This window comes from Caretta caretta, chromosome 16 (genome assembly GCF_965140235.1).
Source record: "Caretta caretta isolate rCarCar2 chromosome 16, rCarCar1.hap1, whole genome shotgun sequence".
Taxonomy (NCBI): domain Eukaryota; kingdom Metazoa; phylum Chordata; order Testudines; family Cheloniidae; genus Caretta; species Caretta caretta.
The window spans coordinates 13,097,152-13,121,465 of NC_134221.1; the positions used below are offsets into that span (position 1 = coordinate 13,097,152).

Consider the following 24,314-nt stretch of genomic DNA (forward strand, 5'->3'; position numbering starts at 1 on the left):
ATGGGGGAGCTGCGGGCAGCGTCCCAGAAGCGGACCCGGAAGTTCGGCGGCGGGTCCCGCTGCAGCTGCTGCTTGTCCTGCCCTTGCTGCTGCCGCCCCCTGCCCCGTCCCCCCTCGCCCCGGCCCAGGGCTCTCCATGGCAGCAACAGCTACCGCCGCCTCGCCGCCAATTTCGAGGAGATCCTGAGGCGGCGGCTCCGAACCCGGCTCGGCCCCGCATGGTGAGGGGGGCTGGGGAGCCGGGGGGGGACGATGCTGGCTGAAGTAGGATCTCGGGTCCCCGAGCCCCCCGGGGTAGCGTGGACTGGCCGGGGCACGGGGGTCCCCACATCCCATGCGCTGCAGCGGATCACACCCCGCGGGCTGCTGCTGCTCTGTCACATCAGCCTCTCAGGGGTGGGTTTCTGTGGTGTCTGGGACGTGCCCTTTGCCTTGTGACTTCGTCCATCCGCCCCCTAAGGACTCGCTTTGTGAAGTTCCCCAGGCAGTCCAGACATGTGTCACTCCCCGCCCCGCTCCGAAATCAGGAGATTGGCTTTAACAGTCAGGAAGCCTTTACAATATTTTTTCAGGCTTCAGCGTTGCTGTCTTATTTTTTTTGAGCCTTTAGGGTTCATTATTTTCAAGCTTTTCTCCGCAACCATGCGGGCAAGATAAACTTACTTGTGAAAAAGAGATTCTTATGAAATAACATGACTCCAGAAGCTGGGGCTTTAGGAAAGAAATTCTGTGAGGTAAAGTAACAAGAGTTAGTAATAGTGATTGCTGTTGGACAAGGAAAGCTCCTTTATTCTTCTAAAATATCTGTTCTTGCTGGCAAGAACAGAATGTGCTGGCTCTAATGAGAATATTAATATTGCTCTTAGTATTTCAAGGTTCAGATTTGAATTCCCTCATTCTTTTACACTGTAGTTGATGTAGGTTTTCTGCCCATTAATAGGGTTTAGTTACTTATCAAGACTGAGAGAACCAAACAAACCAGCTGTATTTACAATCACTTATCTAACAAGAAGCTGGAGAAATTCTCTCACTTCAGCAAACTCCGTCTCAGTTTCTAAATACATATCTTCCGAGGCTGGAAGGATTTTTTCCCCCTGTCTCTATAAAATATTTTTGCTAAAACTGTTCTGGTATGTTGTTTTCTTTACTCTTCAACAGACACTTTCACTCTGCAAACTTAATCATTTTAATGAGACTGAAAAATCTCAGTCTCTTCAGAATGATGATGGAAATCTTACCAATGTTAATTTACCTTCGATGATCACTGAGCATTTGGACTCTGCTTGACGTTTGGCTAATAGCTTTGGATATTACCACATTTATGCTGCAAGATTTTATAATGTCAATTATACTGAACTGTTGCTAAAACTATTTGTAGAGTTCATCAGCATGGGAAAATTTATTGGCAGAACTATAACGGTATAATTGTACCTATACCGCGATATTAATATTGTTGTGTCTCCCTGTGTAGACACTCTTATTTTGTAATATGAGTGTCTTTTTCTGGTTTCATTTGTGTTGCTTCCAAATTATCTTAACCCACAATAAACATCATCTATTAAGAAAAACTATCCTATTTCCACAGACCTATAAGAACCTTTGTTAATTTATTCTTCTTCTTCCTGCCATTTATCCATGTAGTCCTCGCTTCTTGCTGCTCTTTCCCACCAAATTGCAATAATGAGCATAGGGGGTCAATAGTGCGATGCATTTTGTCTTTTGCTAGTTGCAATGGTTATTTTGCTTATATGAAACTGTTTTATACCATTTGAAAAGCTGTTGTTATGAGTATTTAGACAGTAGGAAGTATTGGTTTGTAGCAGTTCCTGAGACAGCAGTAGCTAAAATTATCAGACTCCAAGGGCAGGAGTTGCAAGATGATGATCAGAATGATCTGACTTGAAGATCTAATAGTTTGTGACATGCCAGGGCTAGAAACATTTTGGAAAAAGAAAGTGCATATTGTTTTCAGGATTAGGAACATCTGGTAAGCACTGGTCAGAAAGAATAAAAACTTTCTCTTCTATGGCCAATCCACCCTGCAAAATCAGGTGTCTTACACATGATGCACCTTAAAATTAATTATCTAGCATAATGTGTGTATCATACCTGAAAATCAAAGTACTTATTTTAATCTTTTTGTTTTAACATTTTTTGTACAAAGAACACTAAGGCACACTCTTTTATAGAGTGTTTTTTAGGTATTTAACAAGTTTGAGTCAGGATGTTACCTTTCTACTCAAGGAATGGGAACCTTAAGGAAACTAGCATCCTTTCCTATTAGTAATCTATTTGTATTTCTGCCATCAGGTGTCCCCCCTCCATCAAAAACGAGAGAACTGCAATCTCAGCACAGAGAAAAGTGTCACAAGAAACTGATGATCTTATGCTAACTGTAAGTAACTGGGATTGGAATGATGTAACTCTCTTTTTTGCTGTACTCAGGTTAGTGGTGCTACTTTTCTTTTATAAGAAGGAAACTTTTACACTTAAACTGTGCATTGATTACTTTGAATGTGTTTTCATACCTTGCTATTGCATGTTAGGCAGATAATTAATGTGGAAATAAAATACATGCATCATTTATGAGAAATAACCTGCAGAGACAAATATAGGCCCCAGTCCTGCAAGCACTTACACATGTTTAAGTTTAAGAACTGTGAGTAGTTTCATGGAAATCAAGGGGACTATTCAGAATGCTTAAAATTAAGCACAAGAATGTTTGCAGGATAAGGCTCGTATGGCACCTCTGATGGATTCCTTTTAGTTTTCCCAAATTCTTTAGTTTGCTAGTCAAAGTAATGGCCCTGTTGTAAAATTTCTGCTCAAAATCAGATGGTGTTGCTAATCAGAGCCCTTGGCATGCTCTAAGACCTTGAACTCTGGTGACTCTTACAGACACCCTCTACCAATACAACGCTGTCTTTACATTGTCTGTACCATCCCTTGTCCAAACAAAAATGAAGGGCCAGATTCAGCCATGGTGTAAATAGAAGCTTATGGAGTTACTCCAGATCTTACACCGAAGCTGCATGTGATCTAAAACGGCAGGTGCTACTGAAAGGAAGCTCAAACTGTGGCCTAAATAGCTTGACCCATCTCAGCAATTGTAGCTGTCTGGGGACAGGTGGCTAGAGGCAGTTGTCCAGTTTGACTGGAGCATAGGGAAATTTTATTATTTCCAGTTTCCTTATTCACAGGTTTCCTTTCATTGTATTGCCCTTTCCCGTTTGTCGGAGAAGAACCATGAAGAACCGTTCCTCATCTCCCCCTTTGCACGTTCATGTGGATGAAAACACCCCTGTCCATGTCCATATAAAAAAGGGTCAGAAAACAACACCTGCAAAAAGCCAGGTAGGAGTGTGTAGTTGGGTGTTTGTAAGGGCTACAAACCAGAAAAGTGAAGGGTCCTAGAAGCACCACTGAATGTTCAAGGTCTGTTTCTACCACTTGAGATCTGAATAAATAGATAGTAGGTTAGAGAAATAAGACTGATTGACTTCTTAACTGCATTCATTTCTATGTGAATTTTCAGCAATACTTTTAAGTAATCTTTAGAAATTGAAACTGTATCTCATATGGGTAAAATACGTGATTTAGTTTTATATTTACATGTATAGTTGGGTTACCATTTGTACTTCTTTAGGGCCTCTATCCAATGGTCTTTAAAGCATTTTACAAACATTTAGTTAAGTTTTGAGCTACCTCTCCCTCTGCCATGAGATGTGGAAGTACACTAGCCGTTTTACAGATGGGCAAACTGAGACACAGATAAGTGGGTTGTCCAGAATCATACAGTCAGTCATGACGGAACCAGGAGTAAAACACATTCCTTTGCTCGAGCAGCTAGACTTTCCTAACACCCTTTTTTGGAAAGGGTGAGGAAAACCATACTGTATTATACAGTTGCTTTTTAGACACCTAAGAAATTTTAACTTAGGGCAGTATCCTGCTTGTGTATAAAGTGTATAGAAGTCCTGCCCCAACTTAACATATTTTTTCTGGGTTAACATCTTGTCAAACTACTGCCCATTCTCTGATCATCCCTTTGTCTGGAGGAAGGGTTGTTGGGAAGATGGTAGCTGGACATCTCAAATTCCACCTGGATCAGGTTAAGTGAAATATTAGATTTAAAAAGACTCTGGATTGAAGTCATTTGCTGGTGCACAGACAGCTTTTATCAGTCTGGACTATCTTCTATTGAGCATTGGCCGCGAGGATCTAGCAAGTAGCCTTAGATATAATTGATTAGCTGGTAATGGTGGCTAGATTTCAATTACTAGTTGGAGCGGGTGAAATCCTCTTCCGAAGTCGAGGTCATTCTTGAAATGGAAGACCCAAAAGGTGGTGAGTGCTAGCTTATTGTTCTTTAAGAGTCTGCAACAGTGTTACTTTGCCCCCCTCTCAGTTGTTAACTGTGTGTATGTTGCCACTAGTGAATATTTTAATGGGGTATGCCTGATGATACTCAGCTATATGCTTCCTTTGCTTTTGGACCATCTGACTTTCTGATCAAGCCTCAGAATTGTGCAAAAGCGTCTGCATTTTCATTTAGATAAGGAAGCTTAAGATCAGCCCATATAGGAGTGAGAATACCTGTTAATCACAAAGCAGGCAAAGTGATTCTAGGATCTTAATAGATCAATCCCCCCCACACCCCAACCCCTCATTAATACATCATGGCTACTGTTTGAGAGTCAGGTTTGGGGGATAGGGAGGATCCACCTACTTTGCTCTTCCTGCACAGAAATAGATGTTGTGGCAGTGCTTTTGTGTGTCTCCTCTCTTGCCCAGAAAGACCTTTTTCTCTCTAACCTTGACCTCCCTTCTGTCATTCTCTCTGAGTTGGGCTTTCTCAGTAGGCCAACTCAAGCTATTACGACTATATGTAAAATTATAATCATCTGGGTGAATGGTACTCAGCAACTAGCATACTTCCCCTTAGGCCACCCAAGGCTCTCTCGCCTGAGGTTTAATTGGAATTAGGCTTAAGAACAGGAGATTCTTGGTTGAGGGACCTCTGTTTCCCCTTAATTCCTGTGATATCTGATGTCCTTCTGTGGTTGTCTTTAAGGTTTGGTTTAAGGTCCTGGCCTTATTTTCTTATGCTCTTGATCCTTGGAATGCTTTTTGTCCCAGTCCTCTTGATTTAAATGTTGTCACTGGGCCCAGTTTGATTTATTTCATGTTTGTTATGTCCAGCATTCCAGGTACTGTTTGTAATATTGGTGCTTTATAAACTAAGACATTAAATAAACCAAAAAAATGAAATGAAAGTAGGTTGTCACTCAAGTCCTGATGTAAAATTTTGCAAGCAAGCAAACTCCTCCTCAAAATGTAAAAAAGGACAGACCTGCTTTAACACCAGCTAGATCTATTTTCACAGGGTAACCAAGGCCTTCGTTGCATCACAAGAGGCAGAGCTACAAGTGATGTCATAAAGGCCCTGTCTGACAAATAGCAAGAATGCTTTCATTTTGGCTATATGCTCTCCTATTTATGCAATAAGTTTTTCTTGTGCTTGGCTTTGCCTTGTTCCTCCAGCTGCTGACTCTCCTCTCTGATATACCATGTGAAGCAGTCTGTGGTACTATTGTAAGAATGACGTCCTGACATTTAACTTTTACAGCATTAAAGGTTTAAATGATTTTTTAAAAGTCTTATGAGGTTTATTTTGTTTTTCTCTCTCCTTCAGCCGAAACACAAACAGAAAATGAAAGGGGATACCGTGAATGTGCGCCGAAGCGTTCGGGTGAAAACCAGGGTCCCCTGGATGCCCCCAGGCAAAACATCCATCCGGGAGTCTGCCTACAAGTGGGAGGTATGGCTGACTTGCTTTTTAATTGGATGGGTTGGACTAAGAGATGATCACTAGATTTTTATCTTACTGTGGGATTGGAGGGAGCAGGTTGGAGGGTGCTAGACTGTAGTTAAGGTGACCACTACCACCTGGCAGTCATTTTAAACATCCAATATTTATCTCTGGCTTTTTGAAACTTATTTGTACAAATAGATTCTGAATGGGGGATTCATCATGTGGCTGTTTCGTCTACAGCTATCTGTCACTTTTTCCTCTTTCCCACTCCCACCCCGATACTGCAAGGCTGGAGAAATCCCCCTTCATTTATTCCTTTTCTATTTCCCTCTCTAAAAGACCTTACCTTGGGGCACAGTTTACTTTACAGGCCACTATTGTCTGTCATAAGATTTCTAGAAAGGCGTGTATTGTGCCCCTTTTCTCACCAGGGCTGAATGAGCTGCCCACTCCCAGCTTCCTTCATGACAATCAGACAATCAAGCTTATCCCTACATGTGCTGTTTTGGTGGATTTGGGAGTATTTATTTTTCCCCGTCAAGAGCCTTTTATAACTGACTGAAACAGGTTGAAGTAGAGAGGATTATAGCCTGGGTATTTTATCTTGTCCTCATTAGGATTTTTTCAGAGATGTGATTCGATCCTAGATTGGTTTTGGAGATGCTCAGATTACAACATTGCGTGTACCTTTTAAAAAAAGCTATGACTATTACATCCCCACCAGGGACCAACCCATCGCTTGGAAATTACTCCTCCAGATTCAGAAAAACTGCTCTCGGTGCTGCGTCTGAGTGACCTCTCTACAGACGAGGAGGATGCTATTCACAGCAAAATGAACAAATATGAGAAGAAGATAGATAGCCTGATGAATGTAGTGGGGACACTGAAGAATGAGGTGAGAAGACCATACTAAAGGCTCACAGAGGGTAATAGGGAGGGGCTTGCAAAGTGATACTGAAAGAGGAAACTTGGCAAGAGGATGCTAAAGACTGGGGTACAGTGATGAAGGGCAAACGGATGCTCAACTCATTTGTTACGTTTCTTAGAGGCCAGTATGAATGAGTTGAAAAGGGCTTAGCTACTCTGATGCGTTGTTTACACTTGTGTTGTCTGCTAGCAAGTTGGATTTCGGCTTTCATTCAGTTTAGCTATATCTCAACTACAGATTAACGAGAGTCTTTTTTACTTATGTTAAAATGAATCATGGAACATGGACGACTTTGTCATACAAGATGATGCTTTGCCTCAGTTTCTATGTGTAAAGTTTTGTTCCCACCAAGGTTCTAAACCTAAAAGATGTTCCTCCCTAAAGGTAAAAGTATTGTCTTACCACATGGACCCATAGGCTCTCAGGGTTGTCTTGTTGAACAATATATTCCTCGTGGCTCACTACTGGAACTTACGCTTCAGTGACGCAATGTTATCCCATGTAGTCTAAATGGCCTTCAAGTACTTGTCAATATTTTAACAGCTGTCCCTTGAGAGTCTGCATACAGAATTTTAAAGTGTAGATTTAATGTGATGTCCAAACCCTCTAACAGGCCCAGATGGTGCGGGCAGACCACAGGCATTTTCCTTTCTTTCAGCTTCCCCCAGAGCAGGCAATATATCCCAATTATATTACTATGTAACTTTGTTTGGTTTTAATTAAAAATCTAAAAACCTATAATCAAAAACAGGACTTCTGAGTTAGGTAGACTGTTATCATCATAAGTAGTTTAAGCCTGTCCGTGCTCCAAAAACAAAAGTCAGTTACATGATAGGGTAACTCAAATGTCTAAACTCAAATAATCACACCTGAGGACAACAGGGCTGAGTCGGTCCCTTGGCTTTTGAGACGTACAGTGGGAAGAACACAAAAGTGAGGGCCCTGCCCTGAACGGCTAGACCGGCGGTGTATCGCAAACTGTGTTAATGACACAATGGGCTTAAACTGCAGCAAGGGAGGTTTAGGTTGGACATTCGAAAACATTTCCTTACTGTCAGGGTGGTTAAGCACTGGAATAAATTGCCCAGGGAGGTTGTGGAATCTCCATCATTGGATATTTTTAAGGGCAGGTTAGACGAACACTTGTCAGGGATGGTTTAGGTAGTGCTTGGTCCTGCCATGATACAGGGGACTGGACTAGATGATCTCTTGAGATCCCTTCCAGTCCTATCATGCTATGATTACAAACCGTTGTCCTCCAAACCAGTTACAACGTGGTTTAAATGTAAATAGGATCTAACCAGGCTAATGTTGTAGATATAACATGAAAGTATAATCCATGTCACCAGTTTTAACCTTAATTAGACAGGGGAATACTAGGTCCTTCTTCTATATTGAGTAAAGGCAGTAGGTCTGGTGCCTTGGTTAAATTCCAGCGTAAGGTCTCAGTCTACATTCCTAAATATCTTCAGCAATTTATCTGTAGCACCGTTTCTCGAACGGGTCTGCGGGTCCATAAGGGTACCCCAGGGGGGTCTGTTGGCTACGTTGATCAGCTCCTTCCCATCCCTCCCTCATCTACTAAACTGTTGAGGAGCATTGCTGTGTGCTGTTAACCAGTTGCTGCATTTCAGTGGTGGGGGATCTGAACCATCTGTAATGCCGTAAAAGCACCTTGACTTGTGTAAAGCTCTATATACATAAAAATAAGATGTGTCCTCCTTAGGCCAAGACACAGAAGCGGGAAGAACAACAGCAGATGGCAAAGCGTCTCCTTGAGGAGCAGAAGGATGAGCTAGATGAAGTCACACAGGAGCTGGTGGAGACAGAACATGAGAATACCTTGCTCCGACGTAACATTGAGCGCATAAAGGAGGAGAAAGATCTTACTTTGTAAAGAACTTACCGTTTAACTCCTGTGTGTACATGTACTATAGTGATGGTTTAAAGAGCACTTGTCTCCTTTATAAAAACATTAACAAATTTAATTCTGGTTAGCCCCAGGAGTATAGGGCTGAGTGGCACTGCGGAATTGGCGTTCTCCTTCCTTATATCTGCTTCCTGCCTAATGGTGCAGCGAAACCCTCTTTCCTCAGTGTGACATTATTTTTGCCTAGGGATCTCATTGTGGTGGTTGAAAAATCCGTTGAGGCAATTATTTGGAAGCAAGTAATGTTTTAGCTCATTCTGTTACCCATTTTCACTAAGTGGGGACATAGTAAAACATTCATATTTGATTGTGAGTCATCATCTCCCCTCTTTTTCCCATCACACTAAAGTTTATATGGAGAATAAATCTCTGAATCTTTCAGAAGAGCTTTATGAATAATTTTTAAGGCTTGGGAAGGGCTTTGAGCCCTTTATGAAGGGTTTCTCTGAGTTCTAGTTGTCTGTGTTCTCTCCAGTTTTTTAGAATGTCCAGCTTCATGTTCAGCCGATACCATTTTGAAGGCTTATTTCTGGGGTGATATAGGTCCTTAGGACTGTTGATATCCAGGATAAAAGGTGTTGTGGTTTAGTATTTGGTGGGGGAGGTTGCTCTGAGAGAACCCCAACATTGGCCCCCTCTGATATTCCCCACTTGATAGATGAGCTTCCAGCAAGTACAGGAGGATTGGTAGGGTCTGCTGATCCTCACCACAACCCACTTCCAAGACTGAAAAGTGGTACATTTCTAGTATTTGTGGTTTATCTTTTTGTTTGGGAGGTTTTATCTGTTAACCTCTAATCAGAAACCCTAATTACAATGCTTCCTTTAAGGATGACCTCACCAGTGCAGCCTGGTTATTGCATTTGGCTATCCATTCTTCTGATAGCTGTGTTCTTCTTGCAGAATGCAGAAGAGGCACTTGCAGCATGAGAAGGAGTGTTTGATGTCCAAGTTAGTTGAGGCGGAGATGGACGGAGCTGCAGCAGCCAAACAGATTCATGCGCTGAAGGATACGATTGGGAGACTCAAAAATGTAAGTGATGGCATCGTCCACCATAGCATTTGATGTACTGCCACATTGCTATTCCAAGAGCTGTCACAGAATCACTGGTTCAGGGGTTGTCAAGGGAAAGTGGAGAGGTTTCTAGTGCTTTAATTGCTTGATAGGCCTTTGGGCACGGAAGGTACTGAAATCCAGATTAAGTTAAATCTGAAGTCATTTTGAATTTACAAATGGGAGTTTATCAGCCAGCATCTTAACATCCCACTGCCCTTTGTGGATGTGACATTGATGTTCAAGTTGTTTTGTTATGCTTTGTGTTTATATTGTACACATCGCTCATACCAGACTCTAGATACTGAACTGCAGAGAAATATGACCATGTCTTTCTTTTTTTTAGGAGAAACACATGACCAGCTCAGACGTTAATACGCTGACAAGGCAAAAAGAGTTGCTGCTACAGAAATTAAGCACTTTTGAAGAAACCAATAGGACACTCCGGGATCTACTTAAAGAACAGCACAACCGGGAGGTGAGCAGTGCTGCATGTTTAACTTTCCCCGATTTACAGGAGACAGCATGGGCTAGTGGACTGAGACCAGAACTTGGAGTCAGAACTCCTGAACTCTAATTCCAGTTCTGCAACTGACATGCTATGTGATCATGGACAAATGCTTCACCTCCCTCTGCCTTGGTTCTCCTATTTGTAATGTAGACCTTACCCCTCCCTTTTGAGGCTCAGATAAAGTTTGAATCCTAGTGTGAAGATGTTAACATCTCGGAGTGCTAGGCAAACTGCTGGAGTGATAATACTTCAGTGTAATTACTATTCCTACTGCAGCTTGTTGAACACGTGCTGCTTTGGTCAAAGGCAGGTCGGTGGCAAAGTACTTCCTCAGCCACCCATGATTCCAGTAAAAGGAACCAGCAAAGGTTTGTGTTTGCCCAAAGTGGGATACATTTGCAAGATCTTAGTTTGCCATTGTGTATTGTAGTATCCCCTTTGACTGGGTTAAAGGAAATGGGAGTGAGGAAGGGTTTCTGGGATGGGAATTCTGAGAGGAAGAGAGTTGAAAATGAAATTGCTGGCAGGGTTGACACCTTTTAATGTTATCTGAGAGTTGCTGCTTGAGTGCTGGCATGGATAGATATTTTTCTCAGGTCCATCTTAAATTGGAAGGCACATTTTCTTGGAATTAGGACATTGAGGGTGGTTTTGGAAAAAGCTTAATGAGCTCTTGTTTCTTCATTCTCTTGTAGAAAGATGCACAGAAATTGATGGAACAGCAGGGGTTGCTGCTAAAAAGGCTGTCTGACTCAGATGCAGAGAAAGCGGTAATGCAAGAGCAAAAGCATGCTTTCAGTACATGGGGGAAAAAATGAGATTTACAGTTTATTCTTTAAAACATGGGTGACCAATTGTGATATATATTGTAGAGGTGCCATTTAGCCTGATGGAGAAAGCTACATTGGCCTTTTTTTAACAGCCCCTTTTTTCCACTGCTAGCAACAAAGTCACTTAGGATCTGGGTGGTGTTTGTCTTCCAGAATCTGAAGATGAGGCTACAGGAGAAAGAGAAGGAGGTGGAAGATCTCATCAGTCAAATACAGACAGAAAAGGTAGTTTCCCTTTTCTATTACAACCTCTCCTTGAACACACATGAACCTTCAAAACTGTAACAAGGGTCTGGAATTTGAGGCAGCTATTCTGAATTAAGGCATTGCAGGTCCTGCTTTCTAGTGTGAACTGGCAGATGCCTATCTAATCCCCACATGGAATTGCTGATTTATTGATAACATCCATCACAAATACTTCAGGCAACAAATGTGAAATGATAGATGTCACCTCAGGACTGGCTATTCCTAGGGTTTTTCCAAAGCTGCTATTGCACACTTTGCTCGGGAGGGTCTCATAGGGCTTGGAGGCAGAGCTCAGTTAGGTGCCTTGCTGCAGCAAGTCCTGATGGGTAATCTCGTTTTGCTGGGAACCATCAGCTGCCCATGGCCTCAGGTTCTAATGTGCCCTGCCTCCCCCTGGTTCCAAGTTCCTATGAAGCAGATGGACACATTGCAACCGTGGCCAGAGTGGAGTGTATTTTGGCTCAGAGCAAATCCTTGCAGGCTGGTCAACCAGGGTGACTGTGGGGTCTAGACTCCATGCCAGTTTAGAAAGAGGGGGATCCCATCCTGGTACACTTGAATGGAGAGAGGGATCCGTGAGGGTGCTTCAGGGAGTGGGGGAGAAGGACAGGGCTTGTGGTAGTGGAATAGGGAATATACCATTCATCAGCACCGTAATGCAGAATACTGGTTCTTGGGGTGCTTAGAATTACTGTAGTTTTCTGTAAACATTTTGTTCTCATAACTCTCTGGACAAAACTGCTGGATTCCAGCAAGCCATGGCTCTCCCCTCAGAGCTTACACACTCTAGCTAAACTAGGCAAATTTGACTGACATGTCTTGCCTCCCTGCTCCCATGGCTAAGAAAATGAGTCTCTGAGAGGGCTCTTTCTGGCAGATCCTGTGATAGCTGGTGGTGTTTGTTGAAGCAGAGGCCTGAACTGCTGCGTAGTGTGAAATGTCCCATCTGCTTCGATGCCTGGGAAAACGACACTTAGTCCTATTTGTTTCATATTTAGGATCAAGCGAAGACAGCATGCGAACTCTCCAAATCCATGGAAGCTGTGAGGGGTCATTTACAAGCTCAGCTGCGAAATAAAGAAGCTGAAAATAATCGTCTGGCTATTCAGATCCGGGTATGTTTTCGGTATTCACCAGGCCATTCAAACTGATCAGCTGATTGCACTGAAGAAAAGAGTGGCAGTCACTGACTATTCCATGCCATGCCCATCCAATAATGAAATGCATAAGCTGGCATCACTTATGCCATTGTTGTACATTTTCTTCTGTAATTTTGATTGAGAACTAAAATTCTTTTTTTACTTGTGTGAAGCGAAGTCATAAACTTTAAGGGTTAATTGTCTCCAAGTAATTACTTGTTACTTTAGATTTCCCCTCAAATTAGTTATGTTAAAGAGATTGGTTTCTGCTGAACCACATATCAGGAGTGATGGGAAACTATTTAACTTGCTATCTGGGAAAAAGAAACTCCTGCCATGGGTCTCTTTATCTGATTGCAAAGACACGTTTGTTTCACTGTATCACTGGTGATACCTATGATCAAGGGTCTGGAACGGCTTCCATGTGAGGAGAGACTATAAAAATGAGGGCTGTTTATCTTAGAAAAGAGACAACAAAGGGGGAATATGACAGAGATCTATAAAATCATGAATAGTATGGGAAAAGTGAATAGAGAAGTGTTGTTATCCTTTCACACAATACAAAAATCAGGGGTCACCTGATTAAAGTAATAGTCAGTCAGTTTAATACAAACAAGAGGAAGTACTTTTTTATATAAATGCACAGTTTACCTGTGGAACTCATTTCCATGGGTTGTTGTAATGGCCAAAACTATAACTGGGTTTTAAAAAAAAGAATTATCTAAGTTCACAGAGGATAGGTTATTAGCCAAGATGGTCAGGGATGCAATCTCATGCTTCTAGTGACCCTAAACCTCTTGACTGCGAGAAGCTAGGAGCGGAAGGTGGGTGGAGCACCTCAACCGCTCTGTCCTGTATGCTCACCCTGAAGCTCTGGTACTGGCCACTGTCAGAGACAAGATACTGGTCAAGATGGACCATAGTCTGAATCAGTATGACAGTTCTTAGGTATTGAGATGAAGAAAGTTGCCTTGGGTTATCTTGATGAAAGCTGTGTGTTAACTATCTCTGTAATTTTAAGAAAAAGGCTATATACAGGTATGTTCTTCTGTACAATGAATTATCAAGGCAGATACATTTCAATTGAAAGGAGATAACTCCTATGTAGAACAAAAGGTGCTAGGTCTATATCTACCTTGGAAAGCCTCAGGAAAGATGACTTCATTGCTGAGCAGAAGTATGCCACACACGGTGGAAAGAAAATAATCTTGCTAAAATCTGTCCTTACATATAGCAATAAATATTGGGCCTAATGTAAGGATGTGCAGCTTTGTGGTCAGTAGAATTGCACTTGCTTAAACTAGGTATTATATTGAAATACACTGAGCCAAATGCAAAGAGTTCAGAGCTTACCTTGTTTGGTACTGATGTAATAATAACCTTTAGATTCTCTATTAAGACTAGAAATATTGGAAACGACTGCTGTTTGAGTCTTCTTGAGACATAATTCCTGAACTGGTTCCCAAGAGGTATTACCCTTATTCACTCGTTTTAGGACAAGAGAATGAGACACCTCTCTTAGCATATGTTAACACTGTGAGTGAAAAGGTTAAAGGATCTATCATAACTTATAAATTGCACTAAGAGGAAACGGTTGCTGCCTCAGGAGTGAAATTTGGCAGCTGTGTTTATCAGCACACAGAAACACTACATGCTACTTTTAAGACTGGAAGTTTGGCATCTCAGCCCACCTTTTCCACTGCAAGAATGGTTTTCAAGATCATTTTGTATCTCATCCCATGAATAAAGTGGACCAAGCTACAGTAGGAATGGCAGACTGAACTGAGATTATTTAGCTCCATGATGGACCACATTGATAGATGGCTTATGTCTACCTCTCTCCTTGGCTGCTGGGAGATAAGTTGACCCTCTTGACTGAAGATAAAGCATTTCACATAGAATGTGTTTTTTTTTTTTTTTTTTTCCTTTCCAGAATCTGGAGCGCAGTGGGGCTCAGCATAAGGCGGAGGTGGAACATATCATGGAACAGCTAAAAGAGCTGAGGCAGAAGGGGGAGCGTGATAAGGAGGCCCTGAAGAAAGCCATACGTGCACAGAAAGAGCGGGCTGAGCGCAGTGAGGAATATGCAGAGCAGCTGAATGTACAGCTAGCAGAAAAGGTAGTTGGTCCTGGGGAGGAGGGAAAGAGAATCCTTTAGAGTCTCTGTCTGTATGTGGGCATATCCTTGACTTCTGATACCAACCCCAGGGTGGGAGAGCTGCTTTATCTAATGAGATTTATTTTTGTACTGGGGCCTCGGCCCATTTGCACCACATTTAAAACAAAGCTATTTTTTCTCAGCTGTCACTGTTCACTGCTCCTTCCTTTGAACAAGATCATGTGATAAACTAGCAGATCTGATCTTCTTCAGACTTCCTTCCTACCTTTAGAGCCTGCTGAGGAAAATGGACAAAAGGTTGCAGGGCCTCGCTTTGCTTTTGTACATGTATGCTGGTTCAATATTGAGCTGCTTTCAGAGTTATGCATGGAATTGGTAGTTGACAAAGAAAATGTTCATAGTGGCAAAGGGGAAAGAAAGTAGGAGTAAAAAATGGGAATTTATTTTGGCAGAGGAAATCATTGGGGAAAGCAATTGGAGCAGAGACTATAAATAAATAAGACACCTAGATTTGCCTTTGGGGAAAGGGGATTGGAGGATATAGCAAAAGCAGGAAGGCTGCGACTAGGACAAACCAGAAAAGCTCAGACATTTTAGACCACTTGTCCCCTTCCTGCTCTTCAGTAATTTGTGTTCTTTTGGGGTTATCTCCTCTGTCCAAGGCCAATGCAGGTTCTTAGCTATGCTTTGCATTCCTAACTACTGCATTTGTTGTCTTCAAAGAGGAGCCCCTCCTCTCTCTGCTAGTGTGGCTGTGAGCTGACAGCATCATTTGAAAACGTTATTTGGCGAGGACATGGAGTGGTAAAAGGAATTAATGTTGTTTTTCAAACCGGACTACTGTTGAGCGGAAGTATTATCTCCAGAGTGTTTGATATTTGTTGCTACCGTGGCATGTTCCACTTTTCACATCACTGTTGTCCTGTGATTTTTTTTTTTTTTTTTTTTTTGTCAGTCTTGTCTCTCTCATTCCACATCTTTCTCATGTTGGACAGGACAGTTATGTTACTGAGGCACTGTCCACTCTGGAGTCCTGGAGGAGCCGCTACAACAAAGTAGTGAAGGACAAGACTGACCTGGAGCTTGAGATTGTTATGCTGAACAGGTAAGAGCTCTGGCATGGGGAGCCAGCATGAATGGAGCTGGGATACTAGTTCAAGAAGGGACTCCTCAAGTCTCCAGGTTGGAGCATAAGTACTCAGTTGAAAGCTAGAGCCAGCATGGTCTAGTGGTGAAAGGGTCTGAGAGCCAGGAGGTCTGGCTTCTACTCCTGACTGCCACAATGATTTGTTGATTAAGTCACTTATCCCTGTGCCTGCTGCCTATTCTGTAAAATATATATACTTACTTTTCTTTGAAGGATCTCAGAAAGGCTCACAACGAAAGAGACTATTTAAATGCAAAGTAGTTTCATTAAGGCTGATCTGTTTTTGTGGAGCTGGGGGCAAAAATTGTCAGTATCATCACAGTGCAGTTACCACAGAGAAAACTGAGCATAGGAGCAAGAGGGGGAAGTATCATATTAGCAGGGGTGCCAAACCTACGGCTCATGGGCTGTACGTGGACCACCAGAGCATTTCATAAGGCCTGCAGCCTGCTTCAAAACAATATACTAATGGCCAATTCATTCATGTTTTGTTGTCATGTTTACATCATTTTAATGTACACAAGTCTGTAAACAGACAATACTGTACGTAGGTTGTTTCTATCTAAATGCATATGAGACAAGCTGAACTTAAAATTATAAATCAATACAGGTGACTTTAAATCTTATTAAAATACGTAGAATCTGTTTGGCCCACACAAGACTTGAGGTGCTTAGGTTTACGTGGCCCTTCTGTGTAATTAGGATGGGTACGACTGCATTAGCCTATACAACTCGGATATAATGTATCAGTGCCACTGCAATGAACTGCCAGCAGCCCGGTAACATCTGTGTGCCTGTTTTCCCAAAGGGAATGGAGCAGCAGAAGAAACCAGAGTGAAGTTTGTATAGCCAACCAGTAGTGTGTGCATGCATGAGATGTGGAGGGAAAAGGGGGAGTAAAGAAAGGATGTCTTGTTCCTGAAGCTGAATTTCAAAGAACAAGAGACTTTTTTCTTTTTTGTCATTTAATGGTTAATTTCACCTCCTGCATGGCAGCCGTATTACAGACTTGTTGGAGCAGCAGACCTCCATGGAGGACAAAATGCGGGAAGACAGAGATGCTCTGGTGGATAAACTGCACCGACAGGCCACAGAGAGCACGTCTTTCAAAATGGAGAATGAAAGGCTGAAGGTCAGTTGAATATCTAGGCGTTTTGTAGCTGAAATGTTAGTATAAGGGAGAAGTTGTAGTGAGCAGCTGCTACCCCTGTAAGTCCAGAGAGAAATTATGTCCTTTGATCCCATTTGATGTCAGATCAAATTGCGTTGGAAACCTTAAGTGTAACTGGATTGACTGTATGTTCAGTCCTGTGTTCCATTTTTTGACTTGGGTGAGGTAGGCTGAAATTTGTGAAGAGAGGAACATATAAGGTTTGTTAGGGGAGGGGAAGAATAGGCTTTTTCTACCCTCTGATTCAGTATGTGGGATTGGAGATATGCTTACCTGCCTGGTCTCCTGGATGATATATTGTGTCATCTATACAGCTGGACAGGGAACAAAAACCATATCTTTAGGGAGAACCACAGCCTCCAAAATAGAAAGATGCCTGACATCCTCTCCAGACACTTACATAACCATCTATGGTATGGTAGGTAATGTACCTGATTATCCCTTTAAAGAAAGCTTCAGTCCAAATAAACCAAGCATGACGCTGATCCAGTGGACACAGCTCATTTAAAAGTGTTTGGAACATGATGGAACAACCCTCATGCAGATGTAAGGCCATGTTCTCTGCTGGCATACATTGGTGAAGCTCACAGCCCCTGCTCTAACTTAGCTTAATGTATATGGGGACAACTTAGCCTGCTCCAAGCACTGCCTCTTGAATAGAAGATGTCTTCTCCATTCAGGCTACCATGGTCCCAGTGGAGGAGAAGCTGAACCAAGCTCAGATGGAGGTGCAGCAGCTCAAGGCATCTCTGAGGAACTATGAAGGGCTGATTGAAACCTACAAGTCTCAGGTATTTTATTCAACCCTCCTTTTTCCTTCCCTCCTCACACAAATTTGTTTTCTTCCTTTGCTGTTGTGGTTTATTCTCTCATGCCTTAATTCTGTTTGCTAGCTATTAGATGATGCTCTGTCGTCTTACTTTTCTGGTTTTCATGGCTCTAATAAAATCTATTTATGCAAAAGCTTTTATAGATTATTCTGTTCAAATGGCAGCCTGTAGGCAGCCACCTGCTTTGTTCTGGACTGTAGAAAACTTGCCTCACTCTGCACACTCTGATCACCCATTCTGTTAGCAGAAGCTGAGTCCATGTGTAAAGATCTTGCTCAGTGTATAAATTGTCTAGAACTGATCTTGGTAATTGTCACTTTCCCAGCCCCTTTTAAGAAGCAAATCCAGAAGTAAAATGTCTAATCCTAGTCATACCTTCTGCGGCCCTTCCACTTGGCTAGTGCTATTCCTTTGCTGCCCCTGCTGAGATCTGGGTTTTGTGGTGGTGGTAGGGAGGAAAAGCACAAAGGGGGAAATCTTTGGAGGACAGCACAAAGAAGGGTGAGAAGGCTATTAAAAAGTACAAAGGTGGAAAAGCTCCACAACTTGGGGTGGTGCTGTCCAGAGGTTCACAAGAATCCTGCTACTGGATCTCAACAATTGTAATTGTGCCAGTGTGTAGCAATCTGTGATTGAAAACCCTAACATAGTCATGTGCCAATTCTTTCTGTGCCCAGGTATTGAGAACCCGAATGGAAGCCGATGAGGTGACTGTGAAACTGGAGCTTTGTGACAAAGAGAATAAGACACTAAAAGATGAAATGAACAAGGAGATTGAGTTGGTAATTATTCCTTTAAGAAAACCTGGACCATTAAATTGGTACATGGCAGCCACTCAGGGCTGCACTCCTTTCTTGGTATAGTCGAAAACAAATGTGCTTGGACTCTGACGGAGATAAAAGAAGTCCTCCAGACAGGTTTGCCTTTTTCCCCCATCTCAGCTCAAGGGAGAATGGAAATGCAAACTAGTGTTTATTTTGCCAAGTGCATTGAATTTTCAGAATGTCCCATGAGGGGCCTTGTCAAATACATAGTGTCCATTTGAGGTGGTGCCCTTCACTGGGGGGAGGGTTGTTCAGGGTCATTAAGTTTAAATTGTGCATCCTGTCTTTCAGTGGTTGTCATGGAACAGTTGTTCTCAAGAATACTGTATACATTAATAAAACTCAAGCCTGGATTTGTAGACATTCGCACCTTGTGGGAATTTGAGAATCTAAGTGAATGTGTCTTGGAATAGAGGAAGGAATCTGCATTACAATGAGCAGTTCCATTGCTTGCCAGGCATCTGAGATGCCCTTATTGCTGGGAAACAGAGATGCTCTGGTGGACAGATAGCACCAATCAACTCAAAAATTTATTAGCCCAGACTCTTCAGAAATGTCTGAAATAGGGTCACATGTTTAGTTGTTTTTAACTGACCACTCTGTCCTTCCATTCCTCTCACCACCACAGGCTCGGAAGCAGTTCCAGAGACAGCTTGCTGAACTAGAAAAGCTGCCCGAGATCCTGAAGATCACGGAAACAAAGCTGGCAGAATGTCAGGATCAGCTGCAGAGTTATGAAAAAAAGAACATGGACCTTTCTGCCATGATTACAGATCTTCGTCAGCGGGTAAGGGACTGGCAGAAAGGACCCACAGCTGCACTGTCTGCAAGCCGGGGACCAAGATGAGTTTCTAGTCGCAGGAAGTTCAGTCTTTGCCTCTGTACTCGTCTCTTTTTGAAATGATTAAAACATCTGCACTGCAAAATAAAGATGTGTGGCATGTCTTTGTTTAGGGAGAATAGTAACTTAGCTGATGGCTTTCCTTGCTATTTCAAGGCTTTCTTTCAAACTGCTTAGTTGCAGAGTCTTACTGGGTCTTGAAGAGCTGCAGAACCCAAAATGCATGGTGTCTCGTTCATTTCTGTCACCCTGATCAACTTATTGGCTGCCTCTCTCTCATGACCATCCGCTCACAAATATTGCTCTGCTTTTATTTTCTTCCCCTGCCTTCCTGATGCCATGCCAACAGGGGCCTTGAATGATTCTGTGGCCTACGCACTTTGCTTTGATGATCTCATGCAAATCATTAGCTTTCTCAGTATTTCAGGCTCTGAATTCTTCCCGGCCCTGTTACCACGCACAAGCTTCGTCTAATCTGTATGCTTCACTATGCTTGCAGGTGGCTGCTCTACTGTCAAGTTCTTATGGCACTGACCACTCGTATGTGGTGTGGAAAAATTCTATTTAATGATGGGTCTAAACATTACCTGGAGGAACTACACAAATCTGACATGTGGCTTTTTGTTGTTTCACGTACTGTTGCCTCCATTTCCCTCTCCAGGGCTTTCCAGAATTGTGAATTAAGGTGTTATAGCTGTGGGTTTCCTCCTCCCCAAGAACAGCACCCATTTGAGGTGTCTGGTCTTGCCTTTGTATTGACCTCCTACGTAAGGTCTGTTTTCTGTCATTTTAGATTGAGTTCCAGGGAGACAAAATGGAAATGACAAGAGAGAAGTATCAATCTGCCCAGGAGGAGAACAAGCAGCTGATCTTGAAGCTAGAGGAGCTGGAGAGGTTAGAATATATAACTGGCCTGCTCTCCTTGCCTGACTTTTTCTCTCCTCCGCTCCTGACCCTCCTTGTTCCTTTTTCAAGGCACTAAGGCAGCTGCTGGCTTGCTTGTGTACCTTTCCCATCTCCCTGAGCCTTTATGCATTTAAGAGCCTTTGTAGAATTAAATCAGAAAGTTAGGTGGTCTGGCCTGCATAAGTTTGGAATGCTTCTGTAGAGAGAATAACTTTTTTAGTCAGGAAAACATCTCAGAAGGACTACTTCTTCCCCCATCTCTTTTTTTTCCCCTCATGAGCTTTCAAGTACTTGCTTGTTCTGGCCAGGTTGGAAATTCTCTGTGACTGTCCTTTTCTGTGTTATTCCTGGTCCCTGCTGAAATATGGAAGTGCCAGAGACATGAGCATAGGAAAAATTAGATTTACTTGTTTATGTAATCAAAGAAGGTTCAGGTTGGCTCTTATTCCGAGTCTGTGCCCACCCTGAGTCTTCAGTCTGGTATTTTGTGCTAAGTAATCTTAAGAAGAAAAATGTTCATGAAATTTTCTTCTGTGTGAGGCACTCTGAAGTCCTCTGCAGGCACACTAGAAAAATCAACAAGAACAAAGGGCCTGGTCCCACACCATTGGCTCTTGGAGGAGCTCCACTGAAATCAGTGAGAAAGGGCAATCCATAACTGTCCACTGTAGAGTTTCTTACATCTTCCTCTAAGCATCTGGTACTGACCACCGTCAGAGACAGGATATTGCATTAGATAGGCTACTGGTCTGATCAGTATGGCAGTCCTAAATTTCCTGTATCTCTGTGTTTCTACACTCTTCCATTGGTGATGCTGTGGTGAGGACAGGTCAATGAGTATTCTCAGTATGCCCCCCATCTTGAAATTATTTGGTGTTAGAAGTGAAGTGTGAAACTCTGCTTGGCTCGGAGGTCCTGACTTTAGAGGGGAACTTGAAGATTGATCTGTCCCCTGACCAACCAGTGACCTGAGGGAGAGGCATATTGAGCCAAATTGTATTTAATGATTAATAAAATTCTTTGTCTTGCTGTCTCAACCCAGGAAACTAGAGTCGACGGGTGCACAGAACATAGAGTTCCTTCAGGTCATAGCTAAAAGGGAGGAGTCTATCCATCAATCCCAGCTGCGATTGGAGGAGAAAACCCGTGAGTGTAGCTCCTTGGCTCGGCAGCTGGAGATGGCCATTGAAGATGCCAAAAGACAGGTTAGTAACTCCTTGTCAGAGTAAGAAAATGATCAAATACAGTGGAACCCTCAAACTACAGGAGAGCAGGTTACCAGCTGATGGAAGGGGATACCTCTACATTCCATCACCAACCTTCTAATTTTGCTTCCTCTTGCTGCATTATCTGTAGGAAACAGAAGCAAAAAAATGAAGTTGGTACTTTGTCTCCAGTAGGCACACACAAATGGAAGGAAAAATGCTAGACTCAGATGCTCCTTGTCTTTGCCAGAATCATACAAAAATATGTCCAGTCCTCCTCTAGGGCGAAGGGGGAGGAAGTTATTACCATAGCAGAAGCAAAGCATTTTGTATGGACAACACTCTTGCCAAAGCAAAAAATTCATTGCCTTGTTCCTACTTGTAGGTGGAACAAACGAGGGACCGAGCAGCATCTAGAGAGAGGACAGCCCAGTCCAAGATGTTGGAGTTGGAGACCCAGCTGAGCCGGACGAAAACAGAACTAAACCAGCTGCGTCGGAGCAAAGAAGATGTGAGTGTTTTGGAGGGGATGTTGTTGATAAACTAGCAGCCTCGATGCAGCAGTAAGAGTCTGTAATCCCATGTCCCATCAGTGTGCTGAAGAAATTGTACAGTAACTTTGTTGCAGTGTATCTGTGTCTGCTGTGATGGTGAAACACACTAGTGTGCTTGGTGAAGTATAAAGTGTGGAGGAAGATGTAGTTTTTGCCCCAAGAGGCTTACAATCTAAGTCACATACATGGGGCCTGATTCTCGTCACTTATACTAACAGTTTGAATGGAGCTACTCCTAATTTACACTGGGTGAGAGGAGAATCAGACCCACCATACTATTCAGACAAACACTACATCAAAAACCTGGAGAACGGAAGGGGTCCAGACAGTGCAGGTATTGCTACATTTAGGGGGGAGTTCTTTTCCTCCCTTTCATCACCTTTGGATGTACAAGAGAGGGGCTGAGGAGTGTTCCTCTGCTAGGAGAATGATTTTGTTCTCGTTGAAGGGGATATTTTACATTTGGTCTCCCGTTTTCTTTCCCTGTTTACTTTAGCCCTGGGATTGGAAGAGGGCTGACCTACAGCAGGTGATAACCTCCTGAGTTTCTTCCTAGAGAGTGGTTCCATTTTGTTTTCAACCATTAGTTAATCAGAATGTTAAGTTCCTATTCTGATTGGCTGTGTTATCTTGAGCATTTATATACAAGTTGATGTGTGGGGTTGGGACTGAGTGAAATGAGTGATAGACTTTTAGTGTTAAGTGGTGTGTGTTGCAGTGCCATATTGTTCATAAAAATCCCAGAGAATGATAAGAGTTAAGGCTAGCATGACTAGAATGAAAAATCTCTAGCCTTCAGCCCTGTGTTTTGTGTCTTCTTCATGCAGTCAGAGCACCGATACCAAAGCCGTCTACAGGATTTAAAGGATCGCCTGGAGCAGTCTGAAAGCACCAACCGCAGCATGCAAAACTATGTCCAGTTCCTCAAGTCCTCTTATGCCAATGTTTTTGGAGAAAGTGCCTTATTGAGCTCACCTCTCCGTTCCCGATCTCCTCCATGATAATAGTTCCCTCCCTGTCCCTCTGCTATTGAGAGGTACAAAAAGGGGGCCTTATTTCAAAGCCATATCTTGTGCAGAAAACTGGTTGGGATTTCAGAGTCCATTTAAAGAGAAGTCTTCCTCGCATTCTTATTGTCTGGGTGAGATGGAGCTGCAGTGGTGTACAACAGGAAAATGGGATTGACACTGCAAATCTGGGTTGGAGTATGTGGGGAATGCTTTCCTTTTCATCTCCTAATCCCCCAGTGGTTACTTCTCTTGTAACTAACCTGGTGGTCTTTTTAATTAATCATATTAGATATTTTTTATTTTTGTAAGAGTTACATCTCTTCCTTTTTGCTCTTCCTACCTTATGTTCTTTTCTCACACTGCAAAGATCATGTTTGTTTTTAACTCTCACATACTGTGTTGATACAGCTGACCAATGGGGATACTGGGAGACAGTGCCACCAGTACAAGTGTGAACCCAACAGTGATAACTAAGTGACTGGAATCCACACACAGAGTGGGTTCCCTCCTGATCATCCACCCTTTTTATAAACAATTTTGTACTGGGAAACAATGAAATTATATCTTCTGAAGGTTTCTCACCTGATTCATGAATACTGTCTGATCCTTTATCGTTCTTGAGTGTGTGGTTGGTGTGTGTTAATGCTTCTAATCTGCATATTTCTGGATGACCTTTTCCTCCCAACAGCCTGATCCTGCATACCTTGCACATACCAGGGTCTGAGTCAAAGCCATTTGAAGTCATGGAAAGAGTCACATTAATTTCAGTGGGTCTGGAATCGGGACCCCAATCCAAATACAGTGGGAGCTTTGAGTTAGCTGTAGGGAAAAATAAAATAAAAAGACAGACTTGATGCTTGGCTTTGCCCTCAGAGCCAGCCTGCACATACTCCTGTGATGTGAGGTCATCTCTGGCATGTGAAGAAATGTCAAGGTCTATGAGCTCTACTGTGTCCTCCAGTAAGCAGCTGTTCTGAAATATAGTAAATATTCATTTTGTTTCAACCACAGCTGTTTGGCTGGGGGGCTTTTTGGTGTTTTTTTGTTTGTTTTAAATTCTGTTTATATGAAATGCAGTAATCAGTGGAATGTTTGGTAAAGGATTTCTACGTTTCTTTTAATCAGTATTTGAGAGTTCTGTTTTAATGTGTAACTTAAAAAAAATCCAGAAGGTGCTATGATAAAATTATTAAACTTCAGAAGTTTTAAAATGTGTGGTGTTTCTGAGGTTGACACTTCATCTTATAAATTGCC

The 24,314-nt window shown here is 42.5% G+C and overlaps 1 protein-coding gene across 3 annotated transcripts; it reads left to right on the forward strand.

Moving 5' to 3' along the window:
• Positions 1 to 24,271, forward strand: ODF2 (outer dense fiber of sperm tails 2). Of its 3 annotated transcripts, none has more exons than XM_048823189.2 (20): positions 1 to 221; positions 2,311 to 2,395; positions 5,696 to 5,821; positions 6,540 to 6,710; positions 8,470 to 8,636; positions 9,577 to 9,706; positions 10,074 to 10,205; positions 10,934 to 11,008; positions 11,222 to 11,293; positions 12,313 to 12,429; positions 14,387 to 14,572; positions 15,568 to 15,677; positions 16,716 to 16,851; positions 17,571 to 17,681; positions 18,398 to 18,502; positions 19,173 to 19,331; positions 20,179 to 20,279; positions 21,334 to 21,496; positions 21,882 to 22,007; positions 22,878 to 24,271. In XM_048823189.2, exons 1-20 carry the CDS (start codon positions 1 to 3, stop codon positions 23,049 to 23,051), a joined length of 2,667 nt encoding a protein of 888 aa, XP_048679146.1. In that variant the 3' UTR covers positions 23,052 to 24,271. The 3 variants fall into 3 exon arrangements, with proteins under 3 accessions (XP_048679146.1, XP_048679149.1, XP_048679147.1); XM_048823192.2 differs by lacking the exon at positions 1 to 221 and adding an exon at positions 3,243 to 3,354 and having other exon boundaries at positions 2,310 to 2,395; XM_048823190.2 differs by lacking the exon at positions 1 to 221 and adding an exon at positions 3,201 to 3,354.
• Positions 24,272 to 24,314: the final 43 nt, after the last annotated feature.